Source organism: Bombyx mandarina, chromosome 03, assembly GCF_030267445.1.
Source record: "Bombyx mandarina strain Sakado chromosome 03, ASM3026744v2".
In the NCBI taxonomy this organism is placed as follows: domain Eukaryota; kingdom Metazoa; phylum Arthropoda; class Insecta; order Lepidoptera; family Bombycidae; genus Bombyx; species Bombyx mandarina.
In genome coordinates this window covers 9,759,673-9,780,423 of record NC_143210.1, presented here as the reverse complement: position 1 = coordinate 9,780,423, position 20,751 = coordinate 9,759,673, and the positions used below count along the sequence as shown (strand labels likewise).

General features: G+C 35.5%; 1 protein-coding gene across 2 annotated transcripts in view; it reads right to left on the bottom strand.

The window, feature by feature from the left end:
• The window catches only part of LOC114244140 (uncharacterized), a 65,201-nt gene that overhangs the window by 9,157 nt on the left and 35,293 nt on the right, over nucleotides 1-20,751 (bottom strand). Inside the window, exon 4 of one of the 2 annotated variants that reach the window (XM_028175859.2) lies at nucleotides 20,290-20,469. The exons of the other annotated variant lie outside the window; for it this stretch is intronic. Coding sequence (XP_028031660.1) covers nucleotides 20,290-20,469 — 180 coding nt within the window. The remainder of the gene's footprint in view (nucleotides 1-20,289; nucleotides 20,470-20,751) is intronic. 2 annotated transcript variants of the gene reach the window in all.

Sequence of the window (20,751 nt, the reverse complement as noted above, 5' to 3'; positions counted from 1 at the left end):
ACGTTCAACGGGTAAATGATTAAACCTATATAAAACATAATTTCTTTAATTAAAAAAAGCTGAAATAATTACCTATTCCAGGATTAATTATGTTAAGTATGTCTAAATATGTAATTACAATTAAATAAATTCTATAATAAACTTCTAATTCTAATACTTCTATTAAAGTTACTAAAAAATTATGTTTATGCTGGGCAGTTTCCGTGTATTTTAAAGGTTACGCCATTACGGCAAAGTTTGTTTACGAAATAGCACCCTTAGAATGGAAGTGGTATAACTAAAAAATTTAAGATTAGTTTTATATTTCAAAACACTTATGTATTATTATTAAGAACCTACATTTTAAATAATACGTGAAGCAAAAATGTTGTACCCCTTTTTACGAAAATTGCGCGGACGGAGAAGTATGAAATTTCCCACACTTATAGAGAATATAGAGAAGTAGCGCAGATTGCTAATATCTTTTTTTTAATAGTGCATAAACAATAAAAAAATTAACTAAATCAATAAAAAAACCTTACACACGATACCATATATTTGACACACACACACACACACACATGCATTTATACTTTTTTTGTTTATTGATTTATCAATCTGTGGTCAAATTGAGAATAGATTAATATTTTTTGTCTTTAATATTATTTTTCTATAATGTAGCTTTAGTGACATAGATAGCAATTATTATTATAGTAATGATGATAATAGAAAGGTGACAATAGAACTATAATAATGTTCAAACTTAAAATTTAAATAAATTATGGTCTAATTTCGACCACTGGACTACCATTAGTAGATAATAATAAAATCATTTATTGCCTTTCACACAGATTTAGATAATTACAGGCAGCCTACAAGGAAACAACAAAAAAACAAAGCACTATTATATCATTTCTGGCAAGCAGCTCAACATTTGCACTTGTATATTATTAAATTAGTATAGATATAGTTACATATTATTATTGTAAATTAAATTAGTTTTATAAGTGCAATAAAAAATAATTTAAATGATAAAATGATAAAGCCATACCTTTTTCCAATGTGACGATTAGATGGTATCCTATTATTCTTTTCTATATTATTCTATCAGCTTATAAAATTAAACAGTCTCTTTTAGTCTAGAAAAGGACAAAGTACTCTTGCTGCCTTTTTCAAATAAAATGGCATGTCTTAAAGTGTTTAAACCGAAAAACTAAAAAAATACAATTATTGTATTACAATATTGAAGTTTACCAGAAAATAAGAATTTTGGGTTGAGCCACTTTAATTCTAAAGGTACAAAATAGTATTGAACACGTGACATTACCCGAATAATTTGAAAGTAGTTGGTTCCCATTAAAATACTGTTACAATTCGTTGTATTTGATTTAGACGGTCTAATGCCAAAACACCACGTGCTACCAATATACGAGAAATAATATTATTGCTGCTCTCGGTGAATAAACGCCCTGCGCATCGAGTAGCATATCTCAACTCGCACTCACAATTCTTCATTTTTCACCGTATAGAACGTAAACTCGATTTGATTTTGATTTATTTATTTACAATTGAACAACTAGGAAAAAAAGATGAAAAGACAACTTGGAGGGACCGTGAGGAACTAAATTGTGTGAATTGTTTTATTTTGTCTATTTAATGTTTCTTAGTTAATGCGTATTTAATATTTCTTCGTGTATAAGTGTAATTTTGAGATCGTCCTGGCCTAAAGGTTAAGGCGTCCGGTGTATTCGTATCTTGCGATGCACCGGTGTTCTAATCCCGCCGGCGGGTATCAATTTTTCTAATGAAATACGTACTTATCAAATGTTTACGATTGACTTTCACTGTAAAGGAATAGCATCATGTAATAAAAATCAAACCCGCAAAATTAATTTGCGTAATTACTGGTGGTAGGACGTCTTGTGAGTCCGCACGGGTAGGTATCACCACCCTGCCTATTTTTGCCGTGAAGCAGTAATGCGTTTCGGTTTGAAGGGTGGGACAACCGTTGTAACTATACTGAGACCTTAGAACTAATATCTCAAGGCGGGAGGCGGCATTTGCGTTGTAGATGTCTATGGGCTCCGGTAACCACTTAAGATTAGGTGGGCCGGGAGCTCGTCCACCCATCTATGCAATAACAAAATAAAGTTGGTTTATTAACTGTTTAGTATCTGTGAAAGTGCGAAAATGTAAAAAAATTTAACAAAACCGCTGGACGTAGCTTCCCGAAGTCTTCGAAAAACTCCACTGAAAAAAATCTCAGTAAATAATCAGCATTTTACTGATATTATATTTTATCCCATATTATCTAATCTCATTTCATTTCATTCCATGCCAATTGATTAATGTTTCAAATTAATCAAATCCATTTCACTCCATATTATCATTTTTCATAAAAAAAGATTAGGCTCTATGGCATGATACTTTTGCCTCTCTAGCTGGAAAAATAAAACTACTAAAGAAATACTCGATCGAAACGTTAAAATCCACTAATTTGTAACACGCACTCGCACAAATGTCATTCGTAGTACTCATTTCGGTAAAATTACTCGGTTACGAGATCACAACGTTAATATGAACTCGCACTCACAAAATAACACCGAGTACGTTTGCCGCTAGGGGCGCTGTTCCAATTGCATACAAATTTGAGCAAACTGGCTCGCTAGTGAGAACGTTACAAAACTCGCACTAAGCACACAGAACATGAATGCCGGCACCGATCTTGCGACATGAGGTCGTAGTCTCAATTGTTTGGTATAACGACTGTCTTTCAGAGCCCATGGCATAAAATATTAAAGTTTACAAAACTTCACTAAACAGCGTACCAACCATAGATCATACAGTAAAACGATTAGCCACATATAACATCCCCTATTGTGATGTGTGACTTAAAATATTTTCTTTATTATTTCACTAAATAGTGACTGATCATCATCTGGAACGGTTTCGAATGCAATATCGCATCAATCAAAAGAAAAAGAAAAACTATTCTATAACCGTGTCACTTCAAGACAATAGATTTCTTATTAGTCTACCTAAGCTTAAAAATCCATGTTACTATAAGTGCCTTAACAGGTGTATCATCGTCATCATCAGCCCACACTGCTGGACATAGGCTCAATTTACACTAGGAGCCCGATCTCCGACTCTCATCCGATTCTTGCCGCCCAGCCTTCGCCAATCATCGCTTGACCTGACCAGAGTGGTCCCTGCGTTACGTTCGCCAGTGGGTTGTCACCTCAAGAACCCTTCTACTTTAGCGTTCGTCGGTTCTACGATGTATACACAGAATCATATAATATTTTTTTGGATTATGTTTTTAAGTATGGAAAATGAGTGTGTTTCAACACAACAAAGTGTTTTAATTTTCATTGGACTTCACTTTTCCTGTTTGTGATTAATTCTGTTATAATTCATAATTCTAATGTGATTAATCAATTTTAATTACGTCCGAAATTAAAATATAGGAACCACATGAATATCAAAGTTTTTGGGTACAGTAAAGTGCTTTGGTCATTGGTCATTTGGTCATTTGGTGTTTGGGTCAGTGAATGTATAAAATGTTGTGTGAGACTCAACCTGTATTTTTGTGTTTAATTACGAATATTGTAAAGAGTCAATGCCTTTTAATTTCTCAAGAAATTCCTAATTGCAACGCAGGCTTACTATTCTACTATTCTGGAGCAAAGCAACAGTGCCGTCTGAAGTACTGCCGTTTATCTCTTTTTTAAGCCTTATCGTGGCTACCGCTAACTACAGACCGACCCAGGTGACGGGGCAAAGCAAAGCCACCGTCGCCCAAAACATGTCTTGTCGGATCCCCCGGATCTACTCTCGGTGCTTTTAGGCTCTACAAGAACCGGTCACCGTCCTCGTCGAACTCGTCGAACCCGACAAAGAGTTTCACGTGCGAACTAGCCCATAGACACAGCCCACTGAGTTTCTCGCCGGATCTTCTCAGTGGGTCACGGTTCCGATCCCATAGTAGATCCAGCGAAGCACTGCTCTTGCTAGTGCTAGTTTTAGCAATTCTTTCAGGTTGAGCCCGTGGGCTCACCGACCGGTCCGCGCGAAGTTGGAATAGCCCCTTAGGGTACTAACGAAGAAAATCTCTTTTTATAGGTCCATCCATATCAGTGGTGATCCTGGTCAAGTTTTCAAATAGTAGTATATATGAAGAAAAGCAAATTTAAAACAAGGGGTTTGATTAAAAAGCAACAGTATGTCTTCATAGAAGACAATGGTACGCTTGCTTGTAAGTAAAAATTACTTTGAAGAAAAAAAACTGCATGGTTACAAGCTTAGAAAAATAGCGTGAATTAGGCTCACACCGGACGTCTTACTCTTTAACGATTACAATATAATTGTGTTCCTTTTTTATTGTGAAATTATCTGAGTAAAATTGGCAAATAATGTCGGCAAGCATATCATAACGTTTGCTAATTGGAGATTGGAGACTAATCTATCGGGATTTTTCACTCTTCGTTTGTAATTTCCTTTTTGTTATGGCAAATGGACAGGCACTATTACTATACTTGAGACCTTAGAACTTGTATCTCAAGGTGGGTGGCGCATTTTAAGTTGTGTATGTCTATGGGCTCCAGTAACCACTTAACATCAGGTGGGCTGTGAGCTCGTCCACCCATCTAAGCAATAAAAAAAAAAAAAAAAGGCACCCATCAGATGTGGGGAGATTGCGAAAGTCTATATAAATAACCCTGATTTACAACCGAGTCTTATTGTATTATGATTAACTGAACTTCAAGCCGAAATGCTGCCAGAATATTATTGTGTTGCCAGTATATTTAAAATACACCGCTATCACGCCTATTATAAAAAAAGTATGTTAATACGATTGTTTGTATAACAATGGGATCTGTTTACTGAAAGTGTATTCGATAATGATTTTCCGTACCGCCGGACCCTGCATATGAGTATATGAAGCCGGCCGCGTCCAATGAATCCACTTCATTTTGCGGTCCGATCGTTCACTGTTCCTAATTTTGCTCGCTCGTACATGAAATTAAAATCGGTTTAACGTATAAATGAGATATGCACTTAATAAATAATTAATTAGGTGCCTAAATAAAAGCTTGTTGCGGTGCTCCATATAGTGACGTGTAAAATATTATATCATAGGGAACCATCGCAGGGAGCGTCGCAGTTTATGTCTCATATAATTAAGTAAATAGAAGTATAATATTAATCCAACATTCCTTTAAAAAAAAAAACTAAAAACAAAAAAATAAGGCAATTCTTCCTTGTGAATCGTATTTGTCTATATCGTATTGCCGTTTTTTCTATACTTAAATATGTACAGGCTAATAATCGTGCTAAAATATGATAGGTAGACCTTATTGAAATTATATGATGGAATATTTAGTCTGCTAACAATTAGGGTAAACTATGAGTTAAAATGACCGAAACGACCCATTTCTCAAATCAAACTACTTAATCGATTGAAAATTGCTTTGTGGTTTTTCGTATTTCATCTAACGAACACGTGTTCATCATCAAGTTTAACGGGGTTTTTAATTAAAAATAATAATATTTAATGTTATCGTAATATCAGTTTGGCTTATAAAGTTATGCTAGAACAGATTTAAGAAAAAGGCGAGACGAGAGGCGATTGAGTAAGTGTATGAATAGTTGCGAAAATTAAGACCTATTAAATGAAAAAAAAGAGCTGGTTATTAGGACTTTTTAAGAATTTTTGTATTGAGCTCGTTTATTAAGATGTTTTAATTAGCTTGTTATATAACTGCTTGTGTGTTGCTTTATAAGATACTAGGTGACCCGGCGAACTTTGTTCCGCCTTAGAGGCAATAGGTATCTAAATGAGCAGACTTTAGATTCTATCATGGTCAATTTTTTTTTCAGTTAACCACAGACAACATTACGTTTAGGTGTCAGTTGCATTTTGTTATTCCATATCAGTTGCGTTTTGTTATACCACGTTTTATGTCAGGTCCCACGGGAACGTGATAAAAAGTATCCTATGTCCTTCTCCTGGTTCTAAGCTACCTCCTCACCAATTTTCTGCCAAATCAGTTCAGCCGTTCTTGGGTTATAAATAGTGTAACTAACACGACGATCTTTTATATATATAGATTTTCTAGTGTGTTTACTTTTACCAATGTCGGTAAATAAAGTATTTAAAATAATAGAGATTTAGCAGCCCACACATCTGTTAAGGTTTTTTTGTATCGATTAGATAGGTGGACGAGCTCACAGTCCACCTGGTGTTAAGTGGTTACTGGAGCCCATAGACATCTACAACGCAAATGCCGCCACCCACCCTGAGGCATGGCTTCTAAGGTCTCAGTATAGCTACATGGTAAGGTTTTTTTTTCAATCACATTATCATTATGTTTAAGTTATAAATAAATAAATAAATAATGATATCTGGAAAGGAATCACGCACAGTCATCAGACCTCAAATTAGGACTCGTCGTGCTATGGGTACCAGAAAAACATAGATCTTTGTTGACTTTTACTACAACATTTGTTTTATATTTTTTGTTTTTTGTTTTATTGCCCTTGAAGGCAGACGAGCATACGGCTCACCTGATGGTGAGTGGGTACCGTCGCCCATGGACTTCAGCAATGCCAGGGGCATAGCCAAGCCGCTGCCTACCGATTTCAGTTGAATTTTCTATAAAAGCGTGTTTTTAGTTATTAAACTCTTATTTGTATTACATATTAACGGGATAACAAGATTTATATGATAAATAAATTGCAGTTTTTGTTTTCATATAAATAATAAAAGTGACCCGTAAAACCGTCTAAATGCTCATTCATACTTTAGTATTTTTTCCACTTTTCCCACTTTGCAATTTAAACTACAGTTGTATCTGTATTGTTATGAAGGCTGCTTGTTAACATCGCATCGTAGGCACGGACAGGGCGCCTAGGCCTGCTGGTGACGTGGGATAATTACCGGCGCCTCTCACTACCTTCCCGTCCCCTCCGCCCCCGATGGTAATGTCACATTAACACCCTTACCTCGGTTCGCGCGGCAAACTGTCAAAACATCGCGCCGAAACTGTTTAACGAATATGAAGCGAATCAAAATATGGCCGCGGAAATTCAAGTGACATTTGTTTTTTTTTTTAAAGGACTGGTTGGTTATTTTTTTTATGAAAATTAATGTTTTAAATCATTCACTAAAAATTCGTTGCATAAATGAGTTTAACTGAATATAAAATGTACATACTTATGTTCATATTTTTAGAAATAATAAGTAAAATGTTGTTGTCTTTAATCCAAGTATACATTTTTGTTATTTTACCCGATAACTCACAGCTAAATCTCAAATATGATCTACTAATAAATATGAAAATACTATGCATTAAAAACATTGAAATCTTTTCAATCTTTTCTGATTGTGCACATTAAAAACTTTTTCTCATAGTCTTCAAGTGACAATCAAGCCTGTCGTGTACATTGAACCAATCAACGTAGATTGGAGAGGGGGTATAATTAGGCTCCTTTGATCAAGCTCCTGTCCTTGTTACACACACGTTTCACGTGTGTTAAGCTCGTAATTAGCATTATAATTAACAGGCTTTATACTATTATGGCCTAGAATTATGTCAGTAAGTTATTTTGTTGAGATGCCCTTGTTTTAATTTGGCAATGTGTTGCTATTGAATTATGTCAAATATTCGAATACATTACTTATTCATAGGTTTTAGTTCTTAATTCACTGCGTTTAGACTTTCGTAAATGGAAAATACGTTTTCTGAGTCACATTCATAGTAGATGATTTCTCAATAGCATTAATAAAATGCATGACTAATCTATCTACGTCTGTATTAGTGATTAAAAAGCTAAGAGAAGGTATAGCGTTAGTGGTATAATATAATGTGAGATTTTAATGATGAATTAGGCCTAGGTTATTAAGCTAATAGAATTTGTCCGGAAATTGAGTCAGAGGTATTTATATATCCTCCAAAATATTACAAAGCCTATTACAAAATCTTTCGTGACAACCATTATATTAGTAACCAACGCGCGTTCATGCTGTTTTTCGTGTTTTCACAATACCTTACTGTGAAATGGATTTTATATAGGTACATATGTGGTTGAAATTGAATCAGTCAGTTCGTCTGATACTTTAAACTGCATTCTGAAGTCGTCGTGGCCTAAAGGATAAGACGTGTGCATTCGTGTTGAGCGATGCACCAGTGTTCGAATCCCAGGAGGGTACCAATTTTTCTAATGAAATACGCACTCAACAAATGTTCTCGATTGACTTCCACGGTAAAGGAACAGCATCGTGTAATAAAAATCAAATCTGCAAATTTTAATTTACTGGTGGTAGGACCTCTTGTGAGTCCACGCGGGTAGGTACCACCACCCCGCCTATTTCTGCCGTGAAGCAGTAATGCGTTTCGGTTTGAAGGGTGGGGCAGCCGTTGTAACTATACTGAGACCTTAGAACTTATATCTCAAGGTGGGTTGCGCATTTACGTTGAGGATGTCTATGGGCTCCAGTAACCACTTAACACCAGGTGGGCTGTGAGCTCGTCCACCCACATAAGCAAAAAAAAAAACTACAGCTCGTTTCACTTTGAACTCGTTTTGTTTACGCGCCTCAAGCATATTTATCTGAAGCTTTATAAATCCCGTGGACTTGCCTCAGAATATTCTCACCCCTCGGCCGGCGCGTTGTTTTGTTTTTATTTCGGTGATCACTTACATTATGAGTAGAAGTAATTCGATACATCCTGTGCAGCGAAGCCTACGGTGAGAAAGGATCTCGTCATCTTTTACTAAAGAGTATAGTTTTTTTTTTGTAATGTTATTTGTCAAAATATTTTATAGTTAGTTATAAGGGCGCCTTGAAGTTTATTAGATGTATTGTAATCGCGTAGTGGGATCGCTCTGTTAATTCATAGGGTGAAATTAAAACTTGTTCGTGTCAGCGAAGAGCAGTGCTTTCCGTGGCTGTTTTTCATCATGATACAAGAAAGAATTGACCAATGTTCACGAGTCAATAAGTTTGTAGAATTGATTACCTTCTAATCTTGGTAGTTATTAGGAGAGATTTATTATTATATTTGTAGGGTAAGGTATGTTGCAAAACCGTACTTGTAGGTACCATCATCACCCTAGTCATTTTTGTCACGAACCTGCCGTGGGTTCCAGTTTGAAGGGTTATGTAGTCTTTATTGCAATTAAAAACTTTGCGTCACAAAGAAGGTCTATGCATTAAAAAAGTGCTCATACAACCACTTGGTGAATAATTTATTACGGATTAATTTCGTAGATATGAATAAAATAACGACTGAAAAGTTTTCTTCACACCATGTTCGTCGTGATTCTCACTAACAACAATCAAATTTAAAACAATGCGCCCGGAACCTATTAGCTTGATATAGAATAGCTTGAAGGTACCCTATTAATGGTTGACGTTGAATATATTATCGTGGCATAATATCACTGTCGCAGTTTTGTGAGATATTCGTTAAAGTTTAAAGTGAGGAACTGTATTACTGGTTGTAGAACGTCTTGGGAGTCCTCACAGGTAGGTACCGCTCAGCCTAGTTCTGCCGTGAAGCAGTAATGGGTTTGAAACCGTTGTACTATTAAAAAACGGAGACTTTAGAAACTCATGTATCAAGGTGGATGGTACTATTAACTTGGTTAACGTGGTTACTGAAGCCCATAGACAGACATCTACGACATAAATGCACCACCCATCGTGAGATATAAATTCTAAGACCTCAAGTATTGTTACAACGGCTGCCCCACCCTTCAAACCGAAACGCATTACAGCTTTAGGGCAGAAATAGGCGGGGTGGTAGTACCTACCCGCGCGGACTCACAAGAGGTCCTACCACTAGTAACAACGTCCACCCATCAAAGAATAAATAAATAAAGGAACGAGGTGATTCGACAAAGAACCAAGCTTATCGATATACCGCCGCGGATTAGTAAGCTGAAGTGGCAATGAGCTGACCACATTACCGTTTTAAGCGGAAAACCGATAACCGTTGGGCTAAACGTGCTTTTGAGTGGAGACCGCGTATTGGTAAACGTATCTGAAGGACAGCTCTTGCTAAGGCTAGTAGCCCCGTGAGCTCACTTACTTGCTCGGTTACTCTGGCATAATCCTCTAAAGTTACCAGCTTAGGTAGGAAAAAAAGAAGAAAAGGTAAAGTTAGTGCAAGACGCCTTCAGGCTCAGTGGAGTGACGATCGACGCAGAGTGGCTGGCCAAGGGCTGGATGAGAGAAGCCGAGCATCGTGTTCAGTGCGTGCAATTGGAGAGGTCTATGCTCAGCAGTGAATTCTATAGGCTGATGACGATGATGAAGTGCTATTGGTTTTGTTGCTGCATTTTTGAATATTATTTCATTTATGTATAAGTATTAAAATTTGAATCGCTACAGACATACCGAACAGGTTGTCGGTAGGCAGCGGCTTGGATCTGCCCCTGGCATTGCTGAAGTCCATGAGCGACGGTAACCACTCATGTTCGCGCGAAAAGCCTTAGACCCCAATAAATAACTTTATATTTTTTATCCATGACTAATGTCATTGTGTCACTGTCTTGAAAAATTGTCTTTACTTATTACACTTTCTAAGGAAAACGCAAGCGTATTTTAATTTACTCGATCCATTCAAGAAAATCAATAAGGAATAAGGAAATGGAACCCATTTGCCGATCAGGTGGCCCGTATGCTCTCGTCTGCCTACAAGGGCAATAAAAAAAAGTTCAAAATTAACTTAAGACTCAGTTTTTTTGTTGCATACTCCAAAAAAAAAAGAATTTACCTTAAAAAGTAACAATGGAATATATATTTTTTTGTATTTCAAACGCAGCTGGTTGCAAATTTCCTGAAATTTCATGTTTCTAATCTAGCAAATTATTATCCGTGAAAAATATTTATTCTGCTCAATTTATAATTGAAAGTGGCTAAATCAAAAAATACAAAAGGGATTACAATTATCAATATACATATATTTAACTTAGATAACTCTATTCACGCATCATTTATTAATCAATGTATGGAAAATATGTTTGTAAAATAACTATTAAAATATGATATGACGAATTACAAACGGTAACATTGTCCAGTTCAGTGCGTTCTTAAGACACGTTCACCGTGTGTAATGTAAGTTACTAAGATTAGAGGTTCGGCCAGTAGAATAGCGGGTTATTAATATTTAGTTATTTTCTGTTTTTTATTTTCTTCAAAAGCAGATGACCTGAGGGTGGGTGATCACGGTCAATTGTGAATCTGAGCAATTCCAGGCGATACAAGCCGCAGCTCGGTAGCTGAGGGATATTTTCAGACCATTATAATAAAGTTTTTATTATACATGTACTAGTTAACCCGGTAGACTTCGTAGAGCCTCAATCTATAAATAAAAGCCCTATACTTTTGTATGAAATAATCTTAAAACTAACAAAAGGAATCCGTCCTACGGGGGACACATCAAAGAAAAAACAAAATTGTTGTTTTTATTTAATTCTAATTTATCTACCTTTTAAACCTTCTCTGGACTTCCACAAATAATTCAAGACCAAAATTAGCCAAATCGTCGTCCAGCCGTTCTCAAGTTTTAGCGAGACTAACAAACAACGATTCATTTTTATATATATAGATTTTAATCTTAGTGGCAGTGCCCACAGTGTTGCTGACGTCAATGAGAGACGGTCACCACTCGGCTTCAGATGAGCCGTCTGCTTGTCTATAAAGGTAATAAAAAACACAGGAGGATAACTAGTCATACAGGCGGTCATCATAGTAAGTCAAATCTAATTGAATATGCAATTTCGAAAAGGGCACATGTCGCATATTTTGTCAAATACGTTTTTTCATATACATGTAGTTTTGAGGCTTACCTACACCCATTTTATAATAGTTCCATTAATTTTCAAATGCTAAATAACACTAAAATATATTTCAAATGTTAATATTTTAAATTTTACACTGCTTTAGAAAATAATCAGTTTTTTTCATTTCCTGAACATTTTACATTTTCAGAGATGTGCCCTTTTCGAAATTGCATATTCAATTATATAACGTCTTACCGGATAAGGACAACACACAATAAAAAAAACGTTAAATAAAAACAAAATATCGCTTTGTATTAAACATAGTAACTTGTAACTTAACTATTAAGCTTTAGGAAAGCAAACGCGTCATTATCACAGCTCAATGTAATTCCGCTATCGCTTCAGCTCAGCAACACGCTGCCGTAGTGGCTCCACCGAAGGTATTGTTACACGGAATGAATCCGGCCGATTGACGATCGTTGATACAGCCGGCTGATCGCGTAACATTATCTGGCGTACACGCGATACCAGAGCTAGCGTTACCTATCACATCTCGACACATACCTACCGATACACCGCGTACTAGAGCGACACTTTGTTTATGCTCTGTATTAAGAATTACATATTAATTGAATTAATGTTGAAAATCATTTTGTTCATAAACAACCTTAATTGAATTTACCAAAAAAATTTACCTTTTTATTCATTGTGCACGATGTGTTTGTTTACCACGACCTACATAATAATATATGTATTATTATGTACATAAAACAAAAGATTTGTATAATACGCTAGAACTTGATTGTGTATATATGTATGTAATACTTTTTTTTGTGTATGTATTTGTAACTTAATATAAATTTCATTGCACCTACCACTATTCACTCTGCACTACCTTTGGTTGACTGGTAGAGAATGCCTTAGGCATTAAGTCCGCCAATGTAAATTTTACATGAAGTGTAATATATAAATAAATAAAACTTGGTTTTTGAACATCAATAATCATCACATTCTAATCTTTAAGGAATTATTTCTGTTCTTATTATAAAGCGGATAAATTTAGTCGAATTAAAACGATAAGAAGTTAGTGTAGTAATTAATGCAGAGTCAAGCTTTGTGCAATGTCCATGCTCTTTCAGTAGAATAATCAAATCAGATTCGCATGAGGGAGCACCACTTCACTTAGTTCTAAATTTCAATAAAGTAAAGTGTCCTTCAAATAGTCTACGTTCATGCTGTATGTATGTAGCTATCGACTAAACTAGTGTTTTTTTTAAATACTATTTATTATAACTAAAATTTCACCATATTTATTTTACACGTACCTATATATCATTGATTTGCTTAATCGTCAGATTTCATTTTACGATATGAAACTTTATGATTAAAAATAAAAAACAAAACTTTAACTTACAAACGTACAATAATAATTTTGGCTTAATAATACTACATACTACTAAAACTTCACCGACAAAAGCCGTGCAACACGTAGAATTATAATTGATTGTATTCGAAACAGACAAGACTTCAAAATATCAAATATGCATCCCTTACTATCGTATGAGCAAAGAGTGAGAGGTCAATGTGGTGCTATACGATACGCTTTTTCCTCTGAAGGATATTGGTACGTGATTCAGTTTTTTTCGTGGGTTAAAATTATTTGTAGGGCTTCTTTATGTGTTGCTCATTACAGTACAAGCTCGTATCCTGCCTGCAGCGACCGCAAATGCGAGACATTACGTTGGTACCACCTGATCTTCGATACGGAGCCTGACTGCCTTTAATTTTTCATTCGTGGTACGTGCTAGCGATTCCCACAACGTATGCTCTTGCGTTTCGTGTGTACGATGATTATTACTTTAAAAAAACAAAAATTATTTAATATTCTACTTTAAATTCCCGGGTCGCTTGAAAAACTAAGCAAAGAAAGGACGTGTAAATGCGTTTTAGTTCATCGAATTTTAAAAAGCATTACCTGGTTTCAGCATTATTTTGTCTAGCGTTGATATCTTGCGGTCAGCGTGTTTTACCGTGCACTCTACGCTCATTGCGAATGCTAGAAATTAGTGGCATCGGAAAATACGAACTAGCCGATTGTAATCAGTTAGGGGATGAGAATGATAGACGAAATTAGTTGAATAATTTACAGGTTAGCGTGGTTAGAAAACGATTTGCAGTTTTCGTTTTTGAACGGACACTGTCCAGCTATTGTCAAAGTTTAATAGTTCGTTATGTTTGTTGTGTTTCATTGATATTATCCAGACATTTCATTACATTAAAAATTCTATACTAATATATAAATCTACAGTGGTTTTTACGGATGTTCCGTTATAACTACTGAACCGTGCATCCGATTGACTTGAAAGTTGGTATCCATGTAGAAAATAAATGTACTTAATGGATAGGCTAATATTGGACTCCCTACACCGGTTGCGGGGGCGTTAATGATGAGAATCTTTGTAGGGGTGAGAAATAATAATGTTAATTCTAAATGCCCAGCGAAGCGGACGGGTACAACTAGTACTCTTATAATAATAGTATATGGATAGTATAATAAACTTCACTTAACGTACATAATAAGATTGCTTAAAATTCCGAAACGATATATGTAAATAGCATATAAAATACGATCAGAATATAACAATGATCAATCTAGTAAAATTTAGATTGTTCGATGCGGCATAAAGAAGTTCAATGTAATTATAATATTGATGGTTCGCTAATAGTGGCCACGTACGAGGCTAACAGTCCCAATCGTCCAGGAGCTGTGGTTTGCGGCCACTGAGCTCCATTCCAGCCACAGCTCCGCCCACCATGCGTTTTAATAGTTTTAATGCCCCGTGAATGCCATCTTCAGTAGTTTGATTGTTTCCTCTCGATTCTATGAGTTTCCAATAGATAGTGACGTTTTTTGTTGAGCTTTTTTTTTCTAGTTTCTTTGTTTCATTTTCAAAATGATTGTATGGATAGAGTTATTTTATTTCAAACTAGCTGACCCGGCAGACTTCGTAGTGCCTCAATCGATAAATAAAAGACACATCAAGGGGACACATCAAAGGAAAAACAAAATTATTTGTTTTTATATAATTCCGAGCTTTTTTTTATATTTTCTCACCTTTTAAGCCTTCCCTGGACTTCCACGAATAATTCAAGACCAATTTTAGCCAAATCGGTCCAGCCATTCTCGAGTTTTAGCGAGACTAACGAACAGCAATTCATTTTTATATATAGAGATTAGATTATTTTACATTCTTATGATCAGGTATATCCACATTTACTGTGTCATAGTTATAGTTTTAAGAAGAAATTTACTTTATTCATCACCGCCTCAAGATTTATTGTAGTTGTCGCATGTACCACTATCATTATAGATCATGATAAAAAATGTATTAGGTATTTCAAGTAGAAATTGCCTAGCATCTAACAGCAAATAGTTACTCTTTAAATTTTCGTACAGACACAAAAACATTTTACTGAGTTAACGGCGAGTGATAAAGAGTTTGATGAACTTATAAGAGCATCACCGTCCGCTGTTATATTTTCAAATAAATGTTGCTCACTCAGTCAAAGTGACGACGTGTACAGTTGTTTTTAGTGAAGTGAGCGGCCGTAAAGTATTCTTTAACAGACTAATCTCAAGCGCCTATTAACATCCCACAGTAGCACAGTGACCGAAACCACAGATATAGGCGCGTGATTTCTGCAGTCCCATCGATTCATAGTTACGTTATCAAATTTTCACACGGACCCTCCCGCGCCAAGATTGACTTTATTTGTGTAAGTTTAACCGCAGGCCTACGCGCAGCTTCGGTTGATCTTGAAATTGCTGAATTCTACTCCACTTATCGGTTCAAAGCCTCGATGTTTCTACATCTCGACAGCTCCCGTAGTGAATTAAGGTCAGCGTAATGTAAAATAGTGAAAAATAAAATCGATATAATGCGATAGGTAGCCAGTCGGTAGCCAATCGCGGCGCCCGAGAATATTGATCATCGAAATTGATCAATCAAATCGAAAACGCTGTACCGGAAATAAGAATCGATATAATGTTACGTTGTCCGTTGAATTGAATGTTTTTGAAAATGGGTTTTTTGTTCTTGTAGGTAATTTAGTAAAGCTGTCAATGAGTTCATTGCCTATAGAGTTGTTCTTCAATTCGATCATTAGGTCTAATTCTCTTTTTTATTCTGTTTTTTTTAAAATGCAAAAATAGCCTTAAATTCATAACGTTATTGACGCCAGCCTTCGACCAATAACCTCGTCTTAACACAAATATATAAGTAGTTTTTCGAGTGCAGAAAAAAAATACAGCCATATTAGATTATTACGAACAACGTGGCTTTACCATTACGGCGCCGTTATTTTTATAACAAACTTTTTACTGTAATTTTATAGCATCTCATTGTAGATAATCATTTGAATTTCACCTACTACCACCAAATACTACTACTGTAGTTCCTTATAGCTTATTTCAATGATTTCGATAGAACAATTTCTAAAAAATTTTAACGGCCGTCTGGTGTAGTGGTAAGTGACATGGGCACTACACAAGGGGGTCGCGGGTTCGAATCCCGCCAAGGGAAGATATTTGTATGATAAATATAAATGTCTTTTCCAGGGTTATAAATGTATATTAAATATATGTATGTGTATAATAAAAATCTTACATTTATATCCGTTATCTGGTACCTGTAACACAAGTTCTTTACGAACTTATCACGGGACCAGTTAACGTGGCGTGATTGTTAGTAAATATTTATTTATTATTTTATTTGTAAATTACGAATATCCCTGCATTGTGAAACTCCTAATGTCGATGGTGGAGTGATGTAAATTCGTCTATGCAGTAATTAGGATAGTAAATGTAAATGCATGCACACACATTATAGAATGTTAGTGACGGGTCGAGTCGGCCGACGCTCTGATTACCTCGGATTCAAATGGTGATAGACAAACGCTGTACGCGCATCTAATGATCGAACAGAAGCGTCTGAACTAAATTAATTGACGGCAAATTCACCGCGACTTCATAGAGTATTGATTACAAAGGACATCATGTTCGATATTTAATTACATAGTTTACAAGACTTATACACCTTATTTGCTTATTAACTTCTTTTATACAAAACCTACGTTTGATAAAGATCTATCAGATTATCCGTGACTTTAGTGAAACAGCGAGAACGACCCTAGATTTGTGTATTTTGATTTCTTGTATTTTGATGACAGTGTGGTGAGGTAGGCGTTAGAATTTCAAGAGGGATAAGACATGTTTGCGCCCATAGTGCTGCGCATTTATACGAACTTCGATACCGGTCCGCGTGTAGTTGTAATTAGCCCCTTAGGTTACCATCGCTTAGTTAGGAAAAAAGCGGTAGTAATCTCTTTTCATTACTTTGGCAATAAAAAAAATATTTGTTTTGTTCAAGGCGTACATATTACGTAATACATTACCAAGCTTTTTACGAGTATATTTTAAGGTTTCCGAGTGTCGTTACCACACGTACGTACACTTTTTACAATTAAATTTATTTCAACTCTATTTTCAATATCTATACATAATACTGTGGATGACCAACTATTACAAAGATTTATAAACAAGTTCGGTCCCTTGCGTTTTTTTTAAATTGGTAGCTTAAGATATTATTGTAAAAACCTTATTAGTGAATATCTTTGACTTTGTATAGTCTGTGGCGCACGATGTTACGCGCCGTGCCGTAATGACATTGTGCCAGCACGGGTTTTTTCTCAGATCGCGTTTGATGTTATTGTTATTATTTTTCTCTCATAGTCTATGCAGAGGTTAACAAACTCGCAGCATCTTTGCATTTTCATTGAATATTTGTACAAAGATTTCGTCTTACGTATGGATTTTCATGAAAAATCGTAGCTAATAGTATCAATTTTTTATCGTAATTTTTAATTAGATTAATTTAAAGCTATAATTAAATTATTTTTATTTTATAACTAGCTGACCCGGCAGACTTCGTAGTGGCTCAATCGATAAATAAAAGACCTAAACTTTTGTATAAAATAAGCTTAAAACAACCAAAAGGAATCCGTCCGACGGGGGACACATCAAAGGAAAAACAAAATTGTTATTATTATTTAATTTCGAGCATTATTATATTTATCTACACTTTTAAACCTTTTCTGGACTTCCACAAATAATTCAAGACCAAAATTAGCCAAATCGGTCCAGCCATTCTCGAGTTTTAGCGCGACTAACGAACAGCAATTCATTTTTAAATTAATCTTTCAATAGGGATTTTTCAGTACGAAATAGTTAGGTAGGTGCACTTGAGTAGGCTATGTTTCTACACGTAAAGTTTCTAAGCGGTGAATGCCTTGGGACATGACGTCACAAATTAGTTTTCAATACCCGGCTTGTGTGTAGGAGGCGCGCGTGCCGAGCTCGCAAGGTGTTCCATCAGGCCACATAATTGGACCCTTCCGATTGTGCAAGCCCTCGCCATATTGGCGTATTCATTGTTCATACACTGTCCGTTTCTATTTGTTCTTAGCTCTATTTATATGTTATATACCTAAGATATCAGAGAATGTGATGGCGGAGAATTATTTGCTGTAATTTTCTAAGTACTTGAACTTTTCGAAATAATTATCGGCTTATTATGTAGTGTATGTAGTTAAGTTACACATAAAAGCGGCTATAGAACTTACTCAATTGTAAAATCGTTTGGAGAATACAGTAAAAGCTCCTTTTTAGCGCTTCCCTCATTCGCGTTTTCTCTATTGGTTGGGATAAAAAAACAACTCAATTCATATATTAGCGGCAAAAAAATCATTACACGCACACATTGATAAAAGGCATTCCAAAATTTTGGTATCAAACCGAATATCCTTTGTAAACGCGTCGTCAAATCGATTAATAAAAAGTAAAAAGCCTCTTATTACAACTTTGCCTAAGGTATGTTATTAATTTGCGGAACATATACGTGGCGAATAAAGAGCATTTACTGTTTAAAAAAAAAAGGTATGTTTCACTTTTATTTTATCTAACAAAATTTCCTAATTGGCGGTTATGTTAGCGAACAATAATCATAGTAACGTTACGGCAGATGAATTCCGTGTGAAGTTAGCTCGGTGCGTTATATTATTTATTAATTTCTGAGCTCATTACCGCCGGGGTAGGCAGGATTGCCGTTTACAATCACGAAGAACCTCTAACTGACTGCCGCCTTATTTACGGAGTTTGCAAACGCGGCGGCTAAGAATCTCATAGACAAGGCAATCGAGAAAAATAAGCATATCGACTGTGCTTGATATATAATTAGAGCTTCCGTTTTTGACATTATAATTAATTTTAATATTTAATCCAAATAAAGATACGAATTGAATAATTTAAATAAAACAAATTCGAAAGTATAATACCATGTTCGTTTTTCAATTTAGGCAAACGTATTTTTTTTAATTTCTTAGGCTGTGTTTCGATTTACAAAGCAATTTAGATAAAGTTTTCTTAAAACCTGTTTGGCTGACTTTGAAATTTCCATTTTAATCTTGATATTGAGTTTCGTACTTAAATTCACATTAGAGAAACAAATACTGGCTGTATTTCTATATTGTCATTAACGAATCTTTTTTATTTACGTCTTAAACAGGCAAACGGCCTCACTGTTTTCTTGGTGTTTAGTTATAGCCCAAAGACATCAACAAGGTAGAGGCCGTGACCGACCTTGTAGTTCTAAGTCTCTATAGCACAACGGCTGCCCTACCGTTCAAACCAGAACACATTGCTGCTTCGTGGTCCAAAAATAGGCAAGAAATATTTTTATATAAGTCATGTCTATGTTTTTCTAAAGTAGTCGGTATAAACTCAGGGGCGTTTACAAGGCAATCCCAGCAGCGACTTTCATCAGCGCGACCGGCAATCTGCGCGCGCGCCGCCTAATGACGACTCAACCATTACGCACGTTATTAACCTCTGCACGGCTCCTGTCAACGCGTGTTGCCAGCTCTTTTTACTGAAAGTGCTTCACAAACATTCCCACGACAACGAATATAAATCAATTTTTGTTACGAATTCTATCTGATTAATTCAGTATTCTGTGGAAAGGATTCCACGTTCAAAACCTTAACTCTTTCTGAATTAATTACCCTTCTTTTTTTTTCAAATTATTTTAAATTTACAGTTCACATTTATTGTATCGTAAAGCGACGCATCAATTACATCTCAGTAATGTTGGTACGTAAATAGGACCTAAATCCTTTCTATTTTAAATTTATAGGATAATTTCGTGATTTTATTAATTGAAGAGACTAGAATTGAAATTTTCTGAAAATAATTGTGATATTGTTTTTCTTAAGTGCGTAAGGTAATCGCTTCTAGCGACAAGACGGCTCGTTGTATTTTAGTATCGTGTTGTGTTTCTAATATTTAAAGCTAACTACTACTTTTTTGGTCTGAAATAAAGTGTACCTGCTCTAGGTAGGTACACTTTTGTGGCAAAAAAATCAATTTGTAGCGATTAAATAACTCGAAAAAAAACTTACCACCAGTAGGCAGGTTTGCGTTTGTCTTATAATCACGTTCTTCGTGCGATAGTGATCTGAATGTTCTAGAAGTAGACGTCTTATATTCCATATCTCGAAGGGCGATGGAAGCACTATCACAGGTAATGAGTGGCCGCTGGAATCCGAACGTTCTAATCGGATGTGTTGTGGTATTTGTACCTGGAGATTAATTTGATAGTCAGAATATCTCGAATCGATAATTCATCGATCATTGTGCTATCGATTACTCAAATCGATCACTCGATCTTAATGTCGCCGTATTTTTTTCGTTACCGCTCCGACTTCGCAGTAATGAATTACTTTTTAACATAACCCGAAAGTAATATTCGTTTACTCTTCATTTTAGGTGATAAATATTTTACGAATAGACAATAAATGTTAACAACATGACACTTAAAAATCAGAGAGAAGCACATAATAAATTGTATTAATAAATAACAT